Below are 21,772 nucleotides of genomic sequence, written 5' to 3' on the forward strand. Positions count from 1 at the left end.
GGAAAATTCTTATTGTTAAACTGATGGCTGAAAGCAAATCTGGAACAAAAAAGACATCTGTATGTCTATGTATGTGACTAGATTTTGCTGAGATCTCTATCTGAACTTGTGCAGATTCTTAGTAAAAACTAATACAATGTTTGTTTTTCCCATTCATATGTAAACCACATATGATAACTGAGAATTGAAACTTTCTGAGGGCTTAATTAATTATTTGAAGCAAACATGATTATGCTGGTTTACAAAAAGGTAAACCAATAATCTATAGCTTTTTAATACTAGCCAAAATATCAGAAAAGACCTGGCAAGATTTCTATTTCCCTCTCCCTTCTTTTAAATATAACAGTTGGATTTACTTACTTCAAGATTCTAAGTTGCCAAATATCTAGATAATTATATGTTGGGTGTTATAGAAATAGCTAAGTAAGTAAGTAAGTAAGTAAGTAAGTAAGTAAGTAAGTAAGTAAGTAAATAAATAAATAAATAAATATCCTTTTGCTTTGTTAACGTTTTACTTATTTAAGAGTTGTGAAGAACTCAAAACTCTGCATGCTCTTCTGTGACATACTAGGAGTCATGATTCTGGTAGGTTATGCCTTTGGGTTGTTATTAGTGGCCTTATAATGCTTCTTTTCAGTGTAAAAGATTCTCATTGCATTTTAAAGAGAATAGAAATATGATAGACATAGTTTGGTGAGTGGTTAAAGCATAAGGCTTAAAAATTGGCAGACTGTGAGTTATAGTGCCTCCTTAGGTATGATTCCAGCTGGGTGACCTTGGGCCAGTTCCTCTCTCTCGGCAGAAGGAAGGAAGGAAGGAAGGAAGGAAGGAAGGAAGGAAGGAAGGAAGGACAAAACACTTTTAAAAACATTGCCGAGAAAACTACAGGGATTTGTCCAGGAATTGTCACTAGTCAAAACTAACTCGAGGCACCTCCTACCCCCCTGTACGTATACAACATGAGACATGGCATAAAAGAGAATGTGAAGGGCAAGGGGATGAAAAAGAAATGAAGCATGATTTCTTATGGTATTACAGTATTGTTTTCTAGTGGCTTACTGTGATTTTGATTGGATTTTGATGGCCTTATCATGAACAGCTGGAATGTAAATAGTTCAAAAGTGAACCGTCATAGGTACAAGTTGAGTTTAGGGGTCAGAGTGGGGTCAAGGTTAATATGGTGACTTTGTACCCTATAGATTTTTTTTCTTTAGCTCACTAGTTCTTATTGCCGTTTACTGTAGGATTCATGTAATACTGTTTTACAATGTATCTACACATTGTTTGAAGAACTAACACATTTTGCCAAGTGCTTGTTTTCTGTGAATCACCATGTATTTAAGAACTGCTGACTGAGATCCAGCTGGAAGAGAGTTGGGGTTGGCAAAGCTTGGAAGTTAGAACAGCTGTAGAGATTCTGTACAGTAAGTCCGGAGATGCACTGCTTGAGAGAGACAGTTGTCTGTTCCACTAAAAAACCATGTACCTGCATCAAATGATCACATATGATATTATGAAGTTAAGTATATCTAGCCTTATGAAAAGGACTAGGGGAGACAGTGTTCCGATATCTCAGAGGTTGCCACAAAGAAGAGGGAGTCAAACTATTCTCCAAGGCACCTGAGGGTAGAACAAGAAGCAATGGGTGGAAACTAATCAAGGAGAGAAGCAACTTAGAACTGAGGAGAGATTTCCTGACAGTTAGAACAATTAATCAGTGGAACAACTTTCCTCCAGAAGTTGTGAATTGTTTGTTTTGTTTGTTCTTTTCCCCAGTGCTACAGAAGCTTTTAGGCAATGTAACTGTTTTAATAACCAAGTGATGACAAATATATTTAAGTACAATTTAGAGCAATTTCCACATTGTTTGAGCTGTCACATTTTATTAACAAACTCATTGATTAGTTATTAAGCGAATTTGTTGTTTTTTAAACTTACCTTGAGTTTTTACTTAACTCTTCCACCATCATTCCTCCCATTCACATATTTTAAAGTCTGTTTGAAGTCTACAATTATCCCTTCAATTACATTAGCCTCAACTTTTACCTGGTCAGAGAGAGGCTCTTGTGGCAGAGTTGTGGTACGTAAAGGGTTTTAGCATTATTTGTTTGTTTGTTTATTTATTTATATGGCCTCACATTTCACGAGTGGATTACACATAAAACCTAGCAGGTATGCTCCCACAGTACACTAAGCTTGGTTAACATTAGTTGTTGATTTGATTAGTTGTTGGCTTAGCACATTGTGAAAACCTTGCCTATTTTATTGGTTTGTGATTCAGGATATTGAGTGAACACATAAAAGGATAAATTCATAACTAGATTAAGCACGTTTTTTAGCTGACGGAGCCAGCATTGTCCGAAGTCATTTCCACGGTCAAGTTTCATCATAGTAATTTCATTGGCATCCACAAGTGTTTTCTTTTAATAATCTTCTATATTTTATTGGCCAGTTTTTTCTATTAATGGTATAATTTGTTTAGAGACATCTAAATCAGAAGGGACAAATCTTGAAAGGTAAAAAGTTCTGTAGCACTCTGTCCCACCAAGATTTGAATGGGGAAGCATTTGACTTTAATGTCCATTGTGATGTTCATCACCTTTGCTTCCTTATAATTCTCCCTTAAGCATTCCACTATTTCTATCTCGCTTTTTCTTAATATGGGCAAGCAGACAATTTTGTTATGAAGAAAAGTGGTTTGCTTAAATCTGAGGAAAGGCAGACAACGCAGCCTCAGTCCTACGATGAAGTGAACTCTGATCTTTTAGGCAATAGGGAAGTCAGTTTCGTGGAAGTCAGTTTTTCCATGGACTGGGGAGGGGATGGTTTCATTTAGAGCTGTGGTGGCACAGTGGTTAGAATGTAGTACTGCAGGCTAACTCACTGCTGACTCCAGGAGTTCAATCCTGAAGGGTTCAAGGTTGACTCAGCCTTCCATCCTTCCAAGGTTGGTAAAATGAGGAACCAGATTGTTAGGGACAGTATGCTGACTCTAAAACCACTTAAAGAGGGCTATAAAGCTGTGTGAAGCGGTATATAAATCTAAGTGCTATTGCTGTCCAATATTTGCTCCCTTGCCCACTGCTCACCTCCAGCTGTGATGTCCAGTTCCATACAGGCCAGGGACCGGTATTGTTCCAGGGGTTGGGGAAACCTGCTGTAATATATCTACTGCACTTATCATTACTTGGAAACAAGTACCATACTTTGCCAATATTCAGACCAGTTTCCAATCGGACCCATTTTTCAGCAAAGTTGCAAAAGAAGGCTTGTTTTGTATAATTATTTAACTAATGTATAGTAGTTGGGAGGTCTGTAACTTTCTTGTACACCTATAGGTTGTGGCACTTTATTGCAGAATGAAGAGAGTTATCAGTTGTTTGTTTTAGAATGTATTTCTTGGACTTTATCTAGACCTCCAGGTACCATTTGTTTTCTGATTTTGTGTCTCGCTGTCACTCCTCTATCAGTACATCTGTCTGTCTGTCCACAGTCTTAAACTAGGAGCCCTGTATTAGAAAGTCCCTGTGAGGTAAGTTGTTTATTTCCAGATCTGGTCCTTTTATGAGAGCCAAAGTAGGAGAAATTCTTTAACTGCACCATGAAATTCCTCCTCCCAGATTAAAACTGTGACTTCATATAAATATAAGGAATGCAGTTTTTCTCAGTCCCATTTTTCACTCTTGCCCCCTATTACTGCTTAGTTTTGCTTAGGTGCAGCTTTCCATCTGCCATACTTCACAGCCAACAGGATGGGATATCCTTCACTGTGTTTCTAAGGGGCTGGGTGTATTTTTCAGTATGCTGAAGCAGCACAACGGGCATGAATACCATTAGTGCTTGAACCAGCACTAGATTATAATTTTCCCTCTGCAGCATGCTGATTGTATTACAGAAACTTTCTCCCTTACTTTATCCCCATGGCATAGTCATCAACCTCCCTGGATAGATAGTCCTTCCCAACTTTACTGGGTTTCCAAAAGGCAATAAAGACCTAGCAGTCCAGGATTCTAACTGGATGTTAATCAGAGTGATGTGACTTTTCAAACCCTATGTTTGTCATTCCATATGCTACACAGAGCCTATGGGAATTAGCTATATAGAAGCCAAAATGCATGAGTAAATAAATAATTGTGCATATCGAATTTCAAAATTAAAAATAGTGCTTACCTCTATGTGTCTCACATTTTTAAAAATGCTTTCTTCTAACCAGCAGAATGTTTCTGCCTCTCAGGCTCTAAAGGTGTCATCTTTACTGATATACAGCCAAACAAAATGTCAGAATGATAATTTATGCATGTTTACTTCATAATGTCTGAGAATCCTTTACAGTGCAATTCTGGAAAAGACTTTAAGGGCCACATTCCAATTTTTATGCAGCCAAAGTTAAAGTAAATCAAGAAAGAATCAGCAAGAAAAATTCCAAATAAGCAAAGGCATCAAATATCTCTTGCAGCCTTATTCTGAAATAAGCAAAGGACATCTCTTCAAAAAGCAACTGTTCTGTATGTCTATATAGAAATTGTTCTTGCTAGATTTAGTTTAATTCAGATGAGCATTATATGATTACAGCTTGTGTATAGAAAATGAAACAATTAAGTAATCCTCCATATTTTATTTTTCCTAGCTGAAGGAAATAGTGCTTTCACCATCAATGAAAGCATCATTTTTCCTATCGAATGTTTGGGTAAATTGCAGCTTGCACTGTGAAACCTCATATTGTATATATTTTATTCAAGTTTATGTCAAGTGGAGCTCATGATACTAATTCCATGATAAGAGAATAATAGACTGCAGCTTTTTAAAGAGAATTAAACGTATGCAATCAGTTTTGATTTGTATTGCCAATTTTCGGGAGCTTCTGAAAATATTTTTTCATTTTTATTTTCCCCATTTCTAGCCATAGTCGTATAGCAGATAAACAAAATACCCTCTGAAAAACACATTTATAATATTTGCCTCATGATGTACGATATGCATTAGAATTTTACTCTTTTGATGAGGTTCTACTTCAATTGCCAAATTCCTATAATCATCTTTTTGTTATTATACTTTGCACCTGTAAATTGACTTCCTTCAAAATCAATTGTGCAACCTCAGTTTATCACCATTATGGATTTTTCTGGCAAGGAGGGAAGACAAAAAATATCAGTGTGGAATATTGGGCGCGCGCGCGCACACACACACACACATATCCCATAATGACTATGTTGTCATTAAAGCTGATTTGCTGAATAGGCAAATACATCTCTAAATTGTGCTTGATCGAAGCTGGGTGGTGTCTCTACTCCAGACTCTGCAAGTTCCAGTACAGTCTATACAACTGCATTCCATCCTTCTGAGATAATAATCGAGGACTGCCAGTGGAAACATTTTGTAGTGCAGCAGAAGCAACAGCAGCCGCAGTCCAGCCTTTTAATTAAAACAATCCTAAAATATTGGTTTATAGGGATGAGCAATAGTATTTAACATGCACGAATCATCTGGAGATAATAGTGAGATGGCCATGTTTACAGATGACACCAAATTATTCAGCATTGAAGAACACCAACATGATATCTCCAAAATTTTCAAATTGGAGGGGCAATGGCAAAGTTTGGGATAATGTGCATCCCTGAAGGAATAAAATGAAAAAGCTTTTCAGGCATCAGTTAGAAACTCAGAGGCTGTGAGTTCTGGTCCCGCATTACGCAAAAAGCCATTCAGGTGAGCTTGGGCCAGTACCTCTCTCTCAGTCCTAGAACAGAGGCAGTGGCAAACTCAAAAGCATGTGTTGTGTGCATACTCAAACACATCCATCAAACCCCGAGAGTCTGGGAAAGTTGGTTCATACAAAAATGGTTATCAGACTTGATAACTAGAATTGTATGAAACGTTAATCAGTGTTTTGTTGTCTTGTTTTAACTATCTGGCCATGTTGGGCTCTTGGCAACTTTTTGGGCAAGTGCTCTCTATGTTAATCAGTGTAGAACCTCTTAATATAGATGCAGTACTAAACTGGAACTCCAATAAATTGACAAACTTGAAATGCATGGCTTAAGATTGAATTTAATGAGGTGATAGCTCCTGAGTCTCACACCAGAGGCAACGATTTGGTAAACAAGGGACAGATGACAGAGAATTCCAAGAGTGGGTAAATAGCACTGCAAGAATACTTTTGAGTACATTATGGTATTGTTTGCAACTCAGAGAGAGTGAGTTTATACTTAGATATTGGTGTAGACAAAATACAGTTTCTCACTGGAAAAAAATAGCACCAAAAATTGTGCCTGAAGAAAAAGTGTATATAATCAAAGAAATGGTATGAAGCATTTTAGTTTCATAAATGATTTTTTTACTTACATTTAAAGAACATAATCAGTAAAAAGACAGAATTATTCATCCCTAAAAAGAATATTTTCCATAAGAAAATGTGCTACCTGACAGTGGGGAACTAATTGTAGTATGCCATGTTTGTAGACATCTTGAGAGGGCATGCATGGTTAGTGTTTGAATGCATGGCTATTAAATTTTTTGACGATCGATTTTCTATATATTTCTGGAAACATACAGGTGCCCACATATCTCCAATTTAGCTTGCAGGCATTCTCTGAACTAAATATTCCCCAGAATTCCAGAATGAACATTAGTATTTTCACCTGATAGGATGCTACCTATTAACTAAGTGGAAAAACATTCCAAATAATGTATTCATTTTTCAATCTAAGAAATGTTGCATGTCTTGAATCAGCCCTAAACCTTTTATTTTTATTGATGATTCAGGCTGTTTATTGCAATATATATTTAAGGGCTCATTTTTGTTTTCATGTAAATAACCCAAGAATAACAGTAACATATATGAGTAATACATACTATATGGATTGGAAATGTTTGTATAAATTGCAAATTTTATATGAATTTCAGCAAATTATGTTAAAGCTGATGTAAGAAAAGCAGAGGTGGACAACTCTCTGCTTGGTTTGTAAATAAATGCAGTGTGTTGCTTTTATCTTTTTTATTACTTTGATTTGAAAAAAAAATGCTTTTATGTTAGAAAAAAATCATGAATGGGGTTGGTGGGAGCAATAACCAGATTAGAAGGCTAGATGTGTAAGAAATGTTTCACTGAAAATGCCAGTTTTGCATAAAATGTTATACCCTTCGATATTTGTAATAATCAAGCGGAGAAAATTAGCTCTATCTGTTCCATGGCTATCAAAACTGATAAATATAAAACTTGTCACATATCATGACAAGTTATTTTAGTGTTTTCTTTTGCTGGGAACCAATAGTTGCAGCAGCTCAATTTTTAGGATTCAGAATAGAGATGTTTTTCTTTGTGTGAGAATTTCCTGCAGCTCTTTGGTGTCCTCTAATGGTCATCCAGAGGTTTGCAATCCTAATATGATACTGTGATTCTATGTGTGGTGGGTGCTTTATTCCAGAAGTGGTATTCAGCAGGTTCTCACCAGTTCTGGAGAACTGGTAGCAGAAATTTTGAGTAGTTCGGAGAACCAGTAAATACCACTTGACTGGCCCTGCCTCCATCTATTCTCTGCCTCCGGAGTCCCAGCTGATCGGGAGGGAATGGGGATTTTGCAGTATCCTTCCCCTGGAGTGGGGAGGGAATGGAGATTTTACAGTATCCTTCTCCTGCCATGCCCACCAAACCATGCCATGCCCACTAAGGCACTCCCACACAGCTGGTAGTAAAAAAATTTGAATCCCACCACTGCTTTATTCCATATTCTAATTACAGTATATCTAAATCATTAATATTGGGAAAGATAATTAGTCTAAAAAAGAGATTTTTAAAAGGTTGTGGTAATGCCATTACAAATGTTATGTACACTTTATATCCCATAGTTATACCCAAATAGTCCAAGCGGTCATAAATAGCAGTATAATTTTCTATTCATAAGAAGGGGTGGAGAGCTTTCATATTTGTAATCCAATACACAGTTGTCCTTTAGAAAGTATCACTGAACTCAATACCGTTTCTGAATCAAGTCTCACATATCTGGTTCTCTTTAAAACAGTTATGTGCTTAATGTGTGTGTGCTTTAAATTCACGAACAAAGCTTGAGCTGTAGAGGCTCAGAAAGCAATCTTGTGAAATCTTTTGTTTTTTTTTTAAATGCACTGTCTTTCATAGCCAAAATCTACTCCAAGTACTTCCAGCTGCAGTTGAAAGATGAGTCACGCTGGAAGCTGAGGAGGTTTGCTATTAGCCTTTCTCTTAGTTCACATGATTTCTTCCCCCTCTAACATTCTTTTCTTGAAAAAAAATTGTAAAGGAGATTCACCCAAGGAAAACCCATATGAGGATGTGGAACTGAAAGCCCGTAATGCAGGCCGAAAATCCCAACAGCTTTCTGAAAGTTCCCTGGATTCTTTGCACAGGATGTGGAGTCCACAAGACAGGAAGTACACAACACCTCCACAGGTAATAATAAATGCACGGCACGGCACGGCACTGGGTTTTGCTTGAACTGTATGTTGTCGAGTATGGTATTTATTTTCTTCTTGCAAAAAAGATCAGCAACAGGAGAATAGCTAGACAAGTTAACCATATAAGTATATTAAACTGAGAAAGGGACATGAGAAAAGAAGGACATTAACATCTTTAATCTAAAACCTTTAATATGTATTAACTTTTAATTTGCTGTTCTTTTTTGTATGCTGGTATAGTATTGTGAAATTGTTAGTATTCTGTACTTTAACTTTTTTTGATCTTCTAATTCCCAGAATTAGTTAATGAATGCCCTCTACTAAACAAAAGACCAATGTTTAGTTTTTCATTTTTTTTCTATCATCTCTTACTTAATGTGCTCTATGAAGATGCTAAAAATAGCAACTAATAAAATATAATTAGCTTGGGAAATAATAGAACACAGCAAAATTTTCCATAATCAGCTGCTTTACTCCTCATTCCCCCCCCCCAAAAAAACCTGTTTTTATATTATAATAGCCATTACAGACTTAAGTATATTAAAATGTCCCAATATGATACATTTCCAGATAAATTTAACAGAAAACAATGGGATGTACTGTCTTTCCAAAGAAATGCCTTCAGTAACCTGGAAGAGTATGAAGCATTTAACACACAATAGCCTATTGTAAAACCATTAAATATGTATCTGGCCTAACTTCTTGATTCTGTTCACTTTCATATTTCTAAATGTTAAATAACTTTAACGTTCTGCTCCTCTGAAACTAGACAAGTGTATTCAGCAATTAAAACAGCGGTCTGATGTTTTAAAATGTATACTATACATTTTAAATGTATACTATACATACTATACTGTGTGAGAGATAGATTGAAGTTTATATGAACAATTGATTCTAGCTTTGGAAATAAAAGAATTACTTACAGCAGTATTTCATGAATTTCTATTCAGAAAAAGGTCCCATTGACTTTGCAGCATTTTTTTCAGGATAGTGCATCTCCCATTGCAAATTTGGAGTACTTTGTATAAATATTTTTGTATTCCCCATAAAAGGATGTGAGGTGATAGACTAGTTTTGTTAATATTCTATTTTATTTTATGTGCATTAAAAACAGTTGGTAGTTCATAATTCATCTCTCTCAGCAGATTGTTATTAAAGCATCAGATACACAATCAAGCAAAATTATAGTGAAAGATAAAAAAAAAGAGAATCGAACTTCAGCGTAACAAAAAATATATTTTAGCTCATTGATTAAACCAGGAATGTTTTTCACAGCATCAGATTATAGCTTGTAGGTAGTGTAGGAGGAAAGCTATGTTAGCCAAATCAGAAGGACTCTGGTAGCACCTTTTCCAACTAACAAATTTTATTGAAAGGCATATTCTTTTAAGGATAAAACCTTTCATTATGAAAAGGTGCTAGCAGACCCCTCCTGATTTTTAGATAGTAGACAAGAAAGCTTGCTAGAGAATGCTATAAAAAGGGCAGTACCATAAGAAGAGCCTTTTAGTCAAATGCAAATCCCATTACTACAGCATGACTAAATAAATGAATTGCTTCAAAAAATCATAAGGAAATAATGGCATATCCTCTCCTATTTCTTTCAACTGGTATTCCTGAACATAGTGTATGACATAGGAAGTAATATATAACTATCATGATAATAACTATCTGTCTGCCTCTTCTTCGAGCGTTTGTTTCAAAGACTCTGTGAAGCAGAATCTGGAATTGTGCCCTAAAACAGCAACTTCTAATTGCCCTTCTAATGCCCTATGCAATAGTGCTTGTTTACTTACTTATTTATTTATCTGTTTTTTAATTGAAATAGCAATAGCACTTAGATTTATATATCACCCCACAGTTCTTTACAGCCCTTTCTGGGCGATTTACAATGTCCTCTTTTTACCAACCAGGAAGGATGGAAGGCCAAGTCAACCTCAAGCCTCTCAGGTTCGAACTCAAGGGTGTGGGCAGAGTTAGCCTGCAATACTGAATTCTAACTACTGTGCCACAAAGGCCCTTCCTTCCTTCCTTCCTTCCTTCCTTCCTTCCTTCCTTCCTTCCTTCCTTCCTTCCTTCCTTTTTCATATTTCTAAACTGTCCATCTCCTTCAGAGGGGGGCATATAGAATCTGTGCTTTCAAATCCTAGTATCAATGGTTTGCTTTACTTCCTACTTTATTTTCTGTTATTGATTCCTCTGTACTTCCGCTCTAGGCAGCCTCATTCCTACAGTACTCCCAATTCTTTGTACTATAATGCTAAAATGCAAGTTTTGATTCCATGTCATTGCTGCTTTAATCTAACGCATTCCTTTTATTGAACATTCACTGAAACTCATTTAAACTATCATTGGAAATGGACATAGAGTAGAATCTAACACCTCATGTCATACGGCAGCCTGACTGACAGCTCATACAATCAGGAAGTTCTTCGTGATGTTTATAGTGAACCTCTTTCTACATGGGTTCTGGTATTGGCCTCTGGAGCAATAAAGAATAAGTTCACTTTGTCTTCCATTTGAGAGCTCTTCAGATATGAGATTGCTATGTATCCATCCTTAATTATGTCTTCTATAAGTTAATGATCCAGAGTTTCTTTATGGTTTCCTTCCAGAGCTTGATTTCCACCACTTTACATTTTTTTAGCCATTTTCTGAACCATTTATTTATGCCCATTTTGAACTAGGGTGCCCAGAATTGGTTGCAATGTTCCACATGGAACTAATCTCAGCAGAGTAACATGGAACTTTGTATGATATGGATTCTTGGGTCACTGCAAACCAGTAAATAGTGGCATATGCGTGGCATATGTAACACCACTATTCCATGAGCTGTACTATTCCATGGTGTGTTTCTAGGTGCTGGTTGTCACTTTTAAAGCCTACATGACTTGGGACCAGGTTACTTAAGGGACTGTCTTTTTCCAAGAGTTTCTACCTATCCAATTTGATCCGACAAATTGGCTCTGCAGATCCCATCTGCCAAAGAGTGTTGAATGGCAGGAACTAGATGAGTTTTCTTTGCTGTAGCCATTGCTTTATGGAATATTCTTCCCTCAGAGAATAGAATGGCCTTTCACAGTGCTTTAAAAACCTGGCTATGTATTCAGGCCTGGGGCTCAGAATATGTTAAAGAGCCCATTACCTATCTTTAGTATTAGTTGATTAATCATCACGGCTACCGTTTATAGTTTTTTTTTAAATTTTGTGGGTGTTTTTGCTGTTTTAATGTTTTTAATTGCTTTATCATTTTAAAACTGTAAGCCATTCAAAGTCAGTTGGTTGAATTGGGTGGCTATAGAAATCAAATGATAAATAAATAAACAAGAAAGTAAATAAATAAATAAGAAAATAATAAATAAATAAATACTAATTTAAGCAGTTTAGCAGGTGTGTCAGATTGTTAGCTTCTATTCAACACGTTTCATTTTCTATTAATCAAGAATTCAGCCTGGCCTTCTCATTATTTCAGTAGCTATAATTTTATTTTCTTTCCTTTTAGCTACCTTTAAAGCCTAGCAGCCAGTCCCTAAGAATTGGAAACTGGTCAGAAAGGAAAAGCCATCGCTTGCCACGTTTACCCAAGAGGCACAGCCATGATGATATGCTCTTGCTGGCCCAGCTTGGCATCCCTTCCTCCCCTTCTAGCCTGAATGATGACAGTTTGAGTACTACCAGTGAACTTCTATCCGCACGCAGGGCTCGCAGAGTCCCAAAGGTACAGTAAAGGCCACTTCAGTCTTCTTGCAACTCTAGGATTTGGTTTCCTCTCTCTGAACCATGTTCTGATGTTTGAATTATTCTTGTAGGTAAACTGTCTGCTATATTTATTGGATTATTTTATACTTTTCCTCCTCAGTTGTAGACTGAGTAACTATTTCAGAATGTGAAAGTACCTTTCCTACTTTGAATGCAAATAATTCTCTATCAGCTGTTTAAACGACATACCTCATGTCCATTTAACACCAAAGGGCCATGGTTATTTGTAGCTAATTGAAAGCCAATTAGTTGGGTTCACTGATCTCGTTTTTGTGTTTGCAAGAGAAGCTATCCCCTGTCATCCAATTAAATGTGCCAAGTGAATAGGGACAATATTGCTATGCATAATAATTATTTGGATAAGCCCATAACGCTAGGAAAATGGAAGGAAAGAAAGCAAACAAGAACAATAAGACAAATTGAATTGATTACAGTGGTGATTGGAAGACGTGAGGGGCCAGATTTGGGATAGATCATCCTCAAGAAGGTCTATCCCATCAACTTGCTGGCACACAACCAGTCAAGCAATCCATCAGTGAAATTAAATCCTGTAAATACTGGAAATCATTTGAAACAAGTAAGGCCAATCTTTAGTCTGACTGAAACTATGCTACATTTTGGGTCACTTCCATATATATGATAACCTATTGAATCTTGGAATACCTATTGTAGAACCTCTTTGGGATAAATTTTGAACACATGAAACTGTTTCTCATATTTATATTTAACAATCGTAATAGTTTCAAGTGAAAGAGAATTTCTGCTTGATTTATGTTTGTCCTGAATTTCTGTATGCAGTGCCAATGGTTCTTTCCTTCTTCTTTTACAGCTGGTACAAAGGATTAATTCTATCTATAGTGCAAAAAGAGGGAAAAAAAGATTGAAGAAGCTTTCAATGTCCAATATTGAAACTGCATCCCTGCGAGGTATAGCCCAGAAATCTTTTGGATTTATAGGAAAGTGTTGATCATAAGTTACAGAAATTACTGTGATTTGTTAGGTAATTTGGATACCAATATTTCCTATGACAAACACAAAGTGGTCAGATTAAATGCTTGTTTCTTTGCATGTGGGAGATATATGAGTAAATTATATTTCCTGATGCAAGTCCTCAGGCGCATCAGTTTCAATACATACACCCAATTACTAGTGCTGGAATAACCTGGGAAAGCTAGTGTAGCTTCACAAATCTGTACTGTGTAAAGTGAGGAGCAGCTGGTATTCATTGTTCCTTGGAACTTATCCACAAATTTCTGCAGTGGTAATCCACAAGTGTGCTTATGGTGAACCAATATATTCAATTATATATTTATTATGTGAAACATATAAATACAATAGCAGGATTTATTAACTAGACTGTATGTCCTTACTGTTTCCAAAGAAATGTTTTTAATGTCTGTTAAATTCTGCCTGTGTCATTTATTTGAATTCTGCCTGTGTATATTATGTGCCAATGCAGAAGAAATGTCAGAAACTCCAAATGAATCTTATTCCCAAGGTATGTGGCTATAGCTTTAGGATAAAGCTTTAATCCTGCTCCCGATGAAGGGAGACCTATGTGGTAGTGCTGATGTAGATGTTCCTCATAGCAACTGGTGTGTGTGTGTGTGTAGTAGTTTGCTTATCTAAGAGTATTTACTGTAACTAGAGTGTACACCTCTTCCTTGAACTTCTTGAAAGCTGCTTGCTGGGAATGAATCACAGTTTGGCTACTGTGATGGCCTTATGTTTTTTTTTCAAACTGGCATTTTTTTCATATCTTTAATTGATATTACTCAGCCAATTTACATTTTTAAATGGTTCCTCTTTAGAATGTTGCACAACTTATTTTAATACCTACTGTAAATAATTTGGATGGGAAACATCCAAACAGTTTTCTAAATGTTTCCTAAAGCAGCATAGACATGCTGAAGCTATCTTTAAACACTTGCAAATCATGAATCAAAGAAAATGTTGGCATGTGTTCATTGCGGTGCATTTTTGTTAATAGTAAAATCCTCCTGTCTTTTTCAGATGAAAACAGTGAGAGTGAAAGTGATTCAGATGATAGATTTAAAGGTGAGAATTTTTCCCCCCTAATTACATTATCATCCAATGAAATTGGATTGGGGACAAGATTAGGATTTTTTTTCCCTTGGAGAACTCGTGACATTTTAGGAGAGGGATGACTGTTGTACATATACCATCTACTTTCATGCTTCATAGATATAATTATTTTTCTTTTTAGGATATTAAAAAGTAACCAGAACTAGTTTGACTAGAAATAGCAGTGGAATAAAAGAAATTGACTCTTAATATGTGGTTTTGTGTAATTGGAAACAATCATTTATACCTCTTTCAGCTATTGTGAAATATACTGTGTATTAAGTCACAGTATTAAATTCACCTTGTGCTGCTGTTATTTAAAAAAAATGCTAATACCTTTGAACTCTAGATCAAAAAAGGCAAAATGCTTCAAGAAAGCAAAAAGTCAGTTTTAAGAGTAGAACAGAATTTGCAGAGGATAAGAAATAATCCATTCATCTGCCAGATGGAATTCAGAGCTTCATATACAGTAGATGCATAAAACATTTTTATTTGAAAGAGTGGAGTGGGAAATAGATATATTTGAGTTAGGAAACATTTGTAAAGAGACCTGTCTGCAGGGGTGGGTTCCTGCCAGTTCTACCCTCTTCTATAGAAGAGGTTCCACAAATCTACTGTGCTGTTTAGAACCGGTTCCAGCTCCCTCTCCCTGCCCGTCCGCACCACGCTTGTCCCACTCGCCGCTCACTGATTGGCTGGCTCACCAATCGCCCCGCCCACCTCTAAGAGTCCTATGTAAACCTTAAAGTCTTAAAGCTGTCAAGTTTGAACACCCCTGGAGTTGTTTTTTTTTCTAAAGGGTTAGGGGTGTGAGGGTTTTGTAATTTGACAGCTTTTAGACTTGCGTGCTTCAAATGCCAGAGTTCCTGAGCCAACATTTTGGTTGCTAAGCAAGAGCGTTGTTAAGTGAGTTTCACCACATTTTACAAGTTGGCCACGCCCACCCAGTCACATGACTGCCAAGCCACTCCCACTCGGTCAACATGGCTGGCAAGCCACTCCCACAAAGCAGGCCACACCTATAGAAGAGGTTCTAAATAATTTTGAAATTCATCACTGTCTGTCTAGGACCTGATCTCACCTGCTGTTGGGGGCTAATTGCTGTTTTCTGCAGAAAATTCTGAATCTTGTCCAGCTTTAAAAAAAGCTAATGCTGCGCCACGGTCCTAAAATTACAAAATCTCAAAGGGATGACAGCTTCAGTATTCAGTGATATTGTTCTAGTGATGACACTTGCTGTTTGCATTTAAATTATGTTCTCATCTAAATACTTAATTTTAGAGTATATAACTAATACTGTGGGCAATTGGAAATTAGTGGTATGAAATTTTCTTAAATGCACAAAACATTTTGAATATGACAAATGAAAGGATCCTGTAAATGAAATAAATTTCCCTTCACTCTAGCAGTTCCATTCACGTAGTCTGTAACCCTCTGGGATATAATCAAGAGTTACAGTCCTGTATTAGTAATCATTATAGTAAACTTGTGAAGTTTGCCAGTAATGTTATCCCCCTGTTATACAGTGGAAGGAAAGAAATCTTCCTAAAGCAGGAAGTTATTTCTTCATGAAATTACTTCATTATTTTTGCACTTTGATTTGCAGAGTTCCATAATGGTGATGCATTGACATCACAAGAATTGGCAGGAGCCAACATTTCAGTCCCTTTAGGTTTTAGGATTCCTCCTCTCCTCTTAATAGATATTATTACAGGAAATATTACAGTTGCATTAAATATCATAAACTTATTTTACAACATACAGCACATCAAATCATTGTTTTATCACTGGCAAGAACTTATGAGAGGATGGGCCTTTGGGGACTGACAAAAGCTCCATATGGCTTCTTCCTGATTTATTATTTATTTATTTATTTTGTCAAGCATGTATTAGGTAACATATATAAGTATAAACATGATTTTGAATACATGAAATGGATACGAATAAATGGGGACAGTAGGACAGAGACGGTAGGCACATTGGTGTGATTATGCACGCCCCCCTTATGGACCTCTTAGGAATGGGGTGAGGTCGACAGTAGATAGTCTAATATTAAAGTTTTGGGAGTTTGGGTAAGAAACCAGAGTCAGGTAGTGCATTCCAGGCATTGACCATTCTTGTTGAAGTTGTATTTTCTGCAATCAAGCAGCGGTTTACCTTGAGTTTGTATCTATTGCGTGCTCATGTATAGTTGTGGTTGAAGCTTAAGTAGTCATTGACAGATAGGACACTGTAGCAGATAATTTTATGTACTACGCTTAGGTCAGACCGAAGGCAGCGTAGTTCTAAGTAAAACTAAATTGATCGCTAAACTCAACTAAGAGTTGGACTAAATTCTTCTCAGCTATGAGTGTCTGCTTTTCAGTACTATACTAGTCCTGTCTTTGTGCAACTTCTTAGCTATGGAGAAAGTTCCCCAATCTGAAGGACTGATTTTTTAAAAAAAAATATATTGACTGAGACGCTGTCCATTTTTAGAATTCTTTTTAGAAAAATGAAAACATTGTGAAATAACTGAGCACAATCACTTTTCCTTTCCTATATCTGCTTTTCATGCCATTGCTGACCAGTAGTCAGATCTATCTAACACTGTCTCACCTGGCCAGTAAATATATTTTTATGGAGTTGTTTTCCCAACTAATGCCAGACTTTCTTCTATTTCAAATGAATTTTCTGGCCTGAGATTGATGCAGATCACTGTGGTATGTGTAACTTGAGGTACAGCAGAAACAGATGGGAAAACTGCAACGTGTTGCAGCTAATTTTATGGAGTTATATTATTAAAATAGCAATATGTATGTTTTTACTAATTGCCCTCAAAAGTAATACCTTGCTTATTTACATGTTAGATCTTGCTGCAATATAGAGAGAGCAGATATTCTATAAAATCACTGAACCATCAAAACTATCCTATAAAACTGAAATATTGGCCTCTACATGTCTGATCTGCAGTTAATAAATCCTGACATGTGACTTATATTGCCTTGGAGAGATACTCTCTTCTTCATTCCCATTTGTTTTTCTTACCAGCTGGAAAATGATTTTAAAATTTCAATATTTCCATAATGTGTTGTGTCCCTGAGCTAGTCTTTACTACCAACTTGTTTTGTGAAAAGTGATTTCTAAGTTCACTCAATTTATTTGTTTTATTTGTATTCCACCTCTATTATTTTTACAAATAACTCAAGTTAGTGAAGATATCCAACACACCTTCTTCCTTCTATTTTCTCCACAACAACAGCCCTGTGAGGGGGTTGGGCTGAGAGTGAGTGATGGGCCCAAAGTCACCCAGCCACCTATTATGGCTAAGGAGGGACTTGAATTCACAACCTTCCACTTTCCAGTCTGACGCCTTAATCACTACACCAAACTATCTCTCAATTCTTATAGTTCTGTTTTAAAAATAACCAACAGATTACATATGGATAATTAATGTTTAATAATTAATGTCTTGTGCATAAATATTGGCAAGGTTAGTAGATGCAGAAATCTGGAAATGATTTTGTAATTAGTAATCTATAAATTATTAGTACTTAGTAAAAACATCACTCAAATATAGACTGGATTATTTATTTATTATAAGGTTATTTGATTTATATTTATAAATTAGGAAATTGTTTGGGAAATGTTAGGCATGACATCTGTTGTATAGTATATGGTACTATGTAGTTGATTGAGAGTGTTCAATTGTTTAGATTGTGGTTGTCCAATTTTGCCTTGCCTGGGCCCCATAGAGCAAAGAGGATTTTCACATAATAACGTTAAAAGTTTACGATCTTGTGGGCCTGTATTACTTGCGGTCCAGGCCACATGTGATCCATGGGACACAGATTGAATCTGCCTGGTTTTGATGGTGAACGGTTCTTTTCAAGGACTTCTAACATATGCAAAATGCTCACCATTTCAGATGATTCACACTTCTTGTTTTTTGGAAATTCTAGCTCATACTCAGCGTCTTGTCCACATCCAGTCAATGCTAAAGAGGGCTCCTAGTTATCGAACTCTGGAATTGGAGTTAATTGAATGGCAGGAACGTGAACTGTTTGAGTATTTTGTGGTGGTTTCTCTTAAGAAGAAGCCTTCCAAAAATACATACCTTCCTGAAGTCACATACCAGTTTCCAAAGGTAAAAGTAAGAATTCCTTTTAATTATGAGTCATTTCTCTATTACTGTCACAAGATCTGTTTACTTCATTTCTTGTTAGGTCTGTTTCTACTATGATATTTGTAACGCTGCTAAGTTGTGTGTGTCTTTAGTGTGTATGGTGTGTGTGAGAGAGGGGGGATTGTCTTATTTAGATGAATGACAAAGGTATTAAATATAGAGTGTTTTTATCATTGGAATCTTCCTCCAAAAAAAAAAAAATACTGCTGAGAAGTTTGGTTCTGCTACTTCTCTTTATTTTGTGACATCATTAATAATAATAATAATAATAATAAATTTTTATTTGTTAGCCGCACCCTCTCCTAAAGAACTCGGGGCGGCGTACAATAAAAGCACATAAAATATACAAATGAACAATACATATACAGATAAAAATAAACACATACACGTACATACACATATACATGGAGGAGGTAGCAAATATATAAAATAGAATTTAAAATTGACAATTTAAAACACCCTCAATTAAATTACAAGATTTAAAAAACCCGTCAGGAGCGATAAGGTAAAACTATGGTTGAGCCCGAACCTCTGGCTTATAGAAATGACGAGTGTACAGGAAGGGAGAATGATACAAGTAATATCATGCTGTTGAATTCTGAATTCCCTAGTGTTGTTTTCAAAAGATTAATTTGAGTCTGTGCTAAATGCTGCTGATGTTGATTTGTTCAATCACAGCTAGAAAGACCCACAAAACAAGTTCGGGAAGCTGAAGAGCGACTCAAAGCCATTCCTCAGTTTTGTTTTCCAGATGCCAAGGACTGGAATCCAGTATCTGAATATAACAGGTGAACTGCGCCCCTATAACCACAGTACTAGCTTTTTATAAAGTAACCAAGCTTGCACAAAGCTTTCCCTTGTATTCAACTCTAGGGAACTAGTAGCATCTCTCTATAATTTCTTTTATATTATTCCTCCTCATCCAGTTCTCACATAGTTGAGAAGTTAGGAACAGAATTATGAAGCTTTTCCAGCTTTCAAATCATTCTTCCATTCACTTCAAAGCCCGAATATTTGAACAAATAGATTTTGAAACTCATAAATTTAATGCATCTGTAAATTATTTCATTTGGAATTAATTGAAACTCTTAAGTTTCTTTTCCATTTCTTAGATTTATTCATAGTAGTTTATGCTACATAGAGATCACCATTTAGGTTTGTACTGCATTTAAATTATTATCTATTACCATTATTTTTTGCAACATAAACCTGCAGGAGGCAATGAACATTGGCAACGGTAGAAGTGGAACTTTTCTTTTTTTTCTTTCCCATTTTGACTCTTTCTCATTGGGGAGTTGTTTTTTTTTAATGTTAATGTTTTTTGAAGCTTGACAAATCTGTTTTACTTTTTGCTAATCATGACCAGAATGTAGCATGGCCAAATTGTAACAATGAGACCTGCAGGTCTGCAGAAAGGGCTATGTGTGAGCTGTGAATTAATTTTAAAATAGGAAATATAAGGCATGTTTCCTTATTGCACCTTATTTTCAATACTGTATTTATTGACACATGGATCGCTGCATATTGTCTGGTTAATATCAAAACCTGAACAAAAATGGATAAATCACAAGATTTAGCTGATTCGAAGATATCTGACAACATCGGAATCTGAAGAAAAATATGATTAGTTGAAAGAAAAAGCAGAGGTATTATTCATGGCCCTACGTTTTGTAATAGTTTACAACATGTGCTAATTTTTGTTGCAGTGAAACATTTTCTTTCATGCTGACTGGAGAAGATGGCAGCAGAAGGTTCGGCTACTGCAGGAGGTTACTGGTGAGTATTATCAATCTTTTTTTAAAAGTACTAAATTCTGGAATGCTAAGCACATTGTGGAAATAGTATCAAAAAGAAAAAGAATTACAAGGTTTTGTGTTAGTTCACTTATTTATTAATCTCTTTCTCACACAACAGGACACCAAGAACCCTCCTTAATGACTCAGTGGGACTGTGGAAGACAACACTAGAAGTCAACTCAAGACAGCTCATACAAGTGGCCAACAAGTGCAACTGTGATGTATGCCAAGGTGATGCACTGTCCTTGCTGCTGTTCTACATAGGTTTGAACCCCCTCAGTCAGATAATCATAAGGACTAGATATGGATACAAGTTCAAGAGTGGAACTATGAGCAGTACCTGCTCTTCATGGATGACACTAAGCTGTATGAAAGTTGTATGTAAAGAATGTACAAGACAGTGATTCACTGATTCACCTGGCATAGATCTTGATGTCATCCATGTAGAGGAGGTGATTACCTGACAAGGTGGGTTCAAATCCTATGCAGAACAGCAGCAGGAACAGTGTATCATTTTGGTATACGTTGCTGCTGCATGTGCCACTTGTGTGATCTGTCTGGAGTTGACCTCTAGTGTTGTCTTCCAAAGTTCCAGGCAAGACAACATAGCCAAGTCCTGAGGGCTTTTCAGAATTTGAAAAACAATGGAGCTAGTCTAATTTTGGGGAGAAGAATATTCCATAAAATAAGCACTGAGACAGAGAAGACACATGGTGAAGGTCTCTGGTTGATGGTACCTGCAAAAAGCCTACCTTGCCAGATCTTGTGGGGGCAGGCTGATTTAACTGGGAGAGATAGTCCCTCAGATAATCCTCAGTCCCATTACATGAATGGGCTTTAAAGGTTATAAAACCAGCATTTTGAATTGGACCTGGAAGCCAACTGGCAATCAATTCATCTCATGGGCTTAGTTAGCTTTACTTCAATTATATGCCATGCAGAAGATGTTATTCTCAGTCATTCCAGAATATACAGCTGCTCCTTGTTTAGTGGCTACCTTGTTTGGTGACTGTCTCAAATAGGATGGCAATTGAAAAAAAAAATTCTGAACAAAATGTGTACTTAGAATCAAATTTCATGTAGCAACAGCAACAACACTTAGACTTATATACCGCTTCACAGTGCTTTACAGCCCACTCTAAGTGGTTTACAAATGTCAGGATATTGCCCCTAACAATCTGGGACTTCATTTTACTGACCTTGGAAGGATGGAAGGCTGAGTCAACCTTGAGCCGGTCAGGACTGAACTCATCACTGTGGGTACAGCCTGCAATACTGCTTTCTAACCACAGCTCCTGACCACAACATACCCTAGAGCAGTGTTTCTCAAACTTGGCGACTTTAAGTCCTGTGGACTTCAACTCCCAGAATCCCCCAGCCAGCATAGCTGGCTGGGGAATTCTGGGAGTTGAAGTCCACAGGACTTAAAGTCGCCAAGTTTGAGAAACACTGCCCTAGAGAGTGAGAGTAATGTTGGAACAGATTGGAGTTGCTAAACGAGGAGATTGTCTACTAGGATAAGTGTGACTATCTCAGG

At 36.6% G+C, this 21,772-nt stretch overlaps 1 protein-coding gene across 5 annotated transcripts in view; it reads left to right on the forward strand.

Moving 5' to 3' along the window:
• Positions 1 to 21,772, forward strand: part of DENND2B (DENN domain containing 2B) — a 159,021-nt gene that overhangs the window by 108,068 nt on the left and 29,181 nt on the right. For all 5 annotated transcript variants that reach the window (XM_081949497.1, XM_081949495.1, XM_081949496.1 and 2 more), the window contains 7 exons: positions 8,277 to 8,425; positions 11,933 to 12,148; positions 13,019 to 13,115; positions 14,203 to 14,247; positions 18,216 to 18,400; positions 19,118 to 19,227; positions 20,146 to 20,215. In XM_081949497.1, the coding sequence (XP_081805623.1) occupies positions 8,277 to 8,425; positions 11,933 to 12,148; positions 13,019 to 13,115; positions 14,203 to 14,247; positions 18,216 to 18,400; positions 19,118 to 19,227; positions 20,146 to 20,215 (872 nt within the window). The remainder of the gene's footprint in view (positions 1 to 8,276; positions 8,426 to 11,932; positions 12,149 to 13,018; positions 13,116 to 14,202; positions 14,248 to 18,215; positions 18,401 to 19,117; positions 19,228 to 20,145; positions 20,216 to 21,772) is intronic.

The sequence above is a fragment of the Natrix helvetica genome (genome assembly GCF_964273705.1).
Source record: "Natrix helvetica genome assembly, chromosome: 1".
Classification (NCBI taxonomy): Eukaryota; Metazoa; Chordata; class Lepidosauria; order Squamata; family Natricidae; genus Natrix; species Natrix helvetica.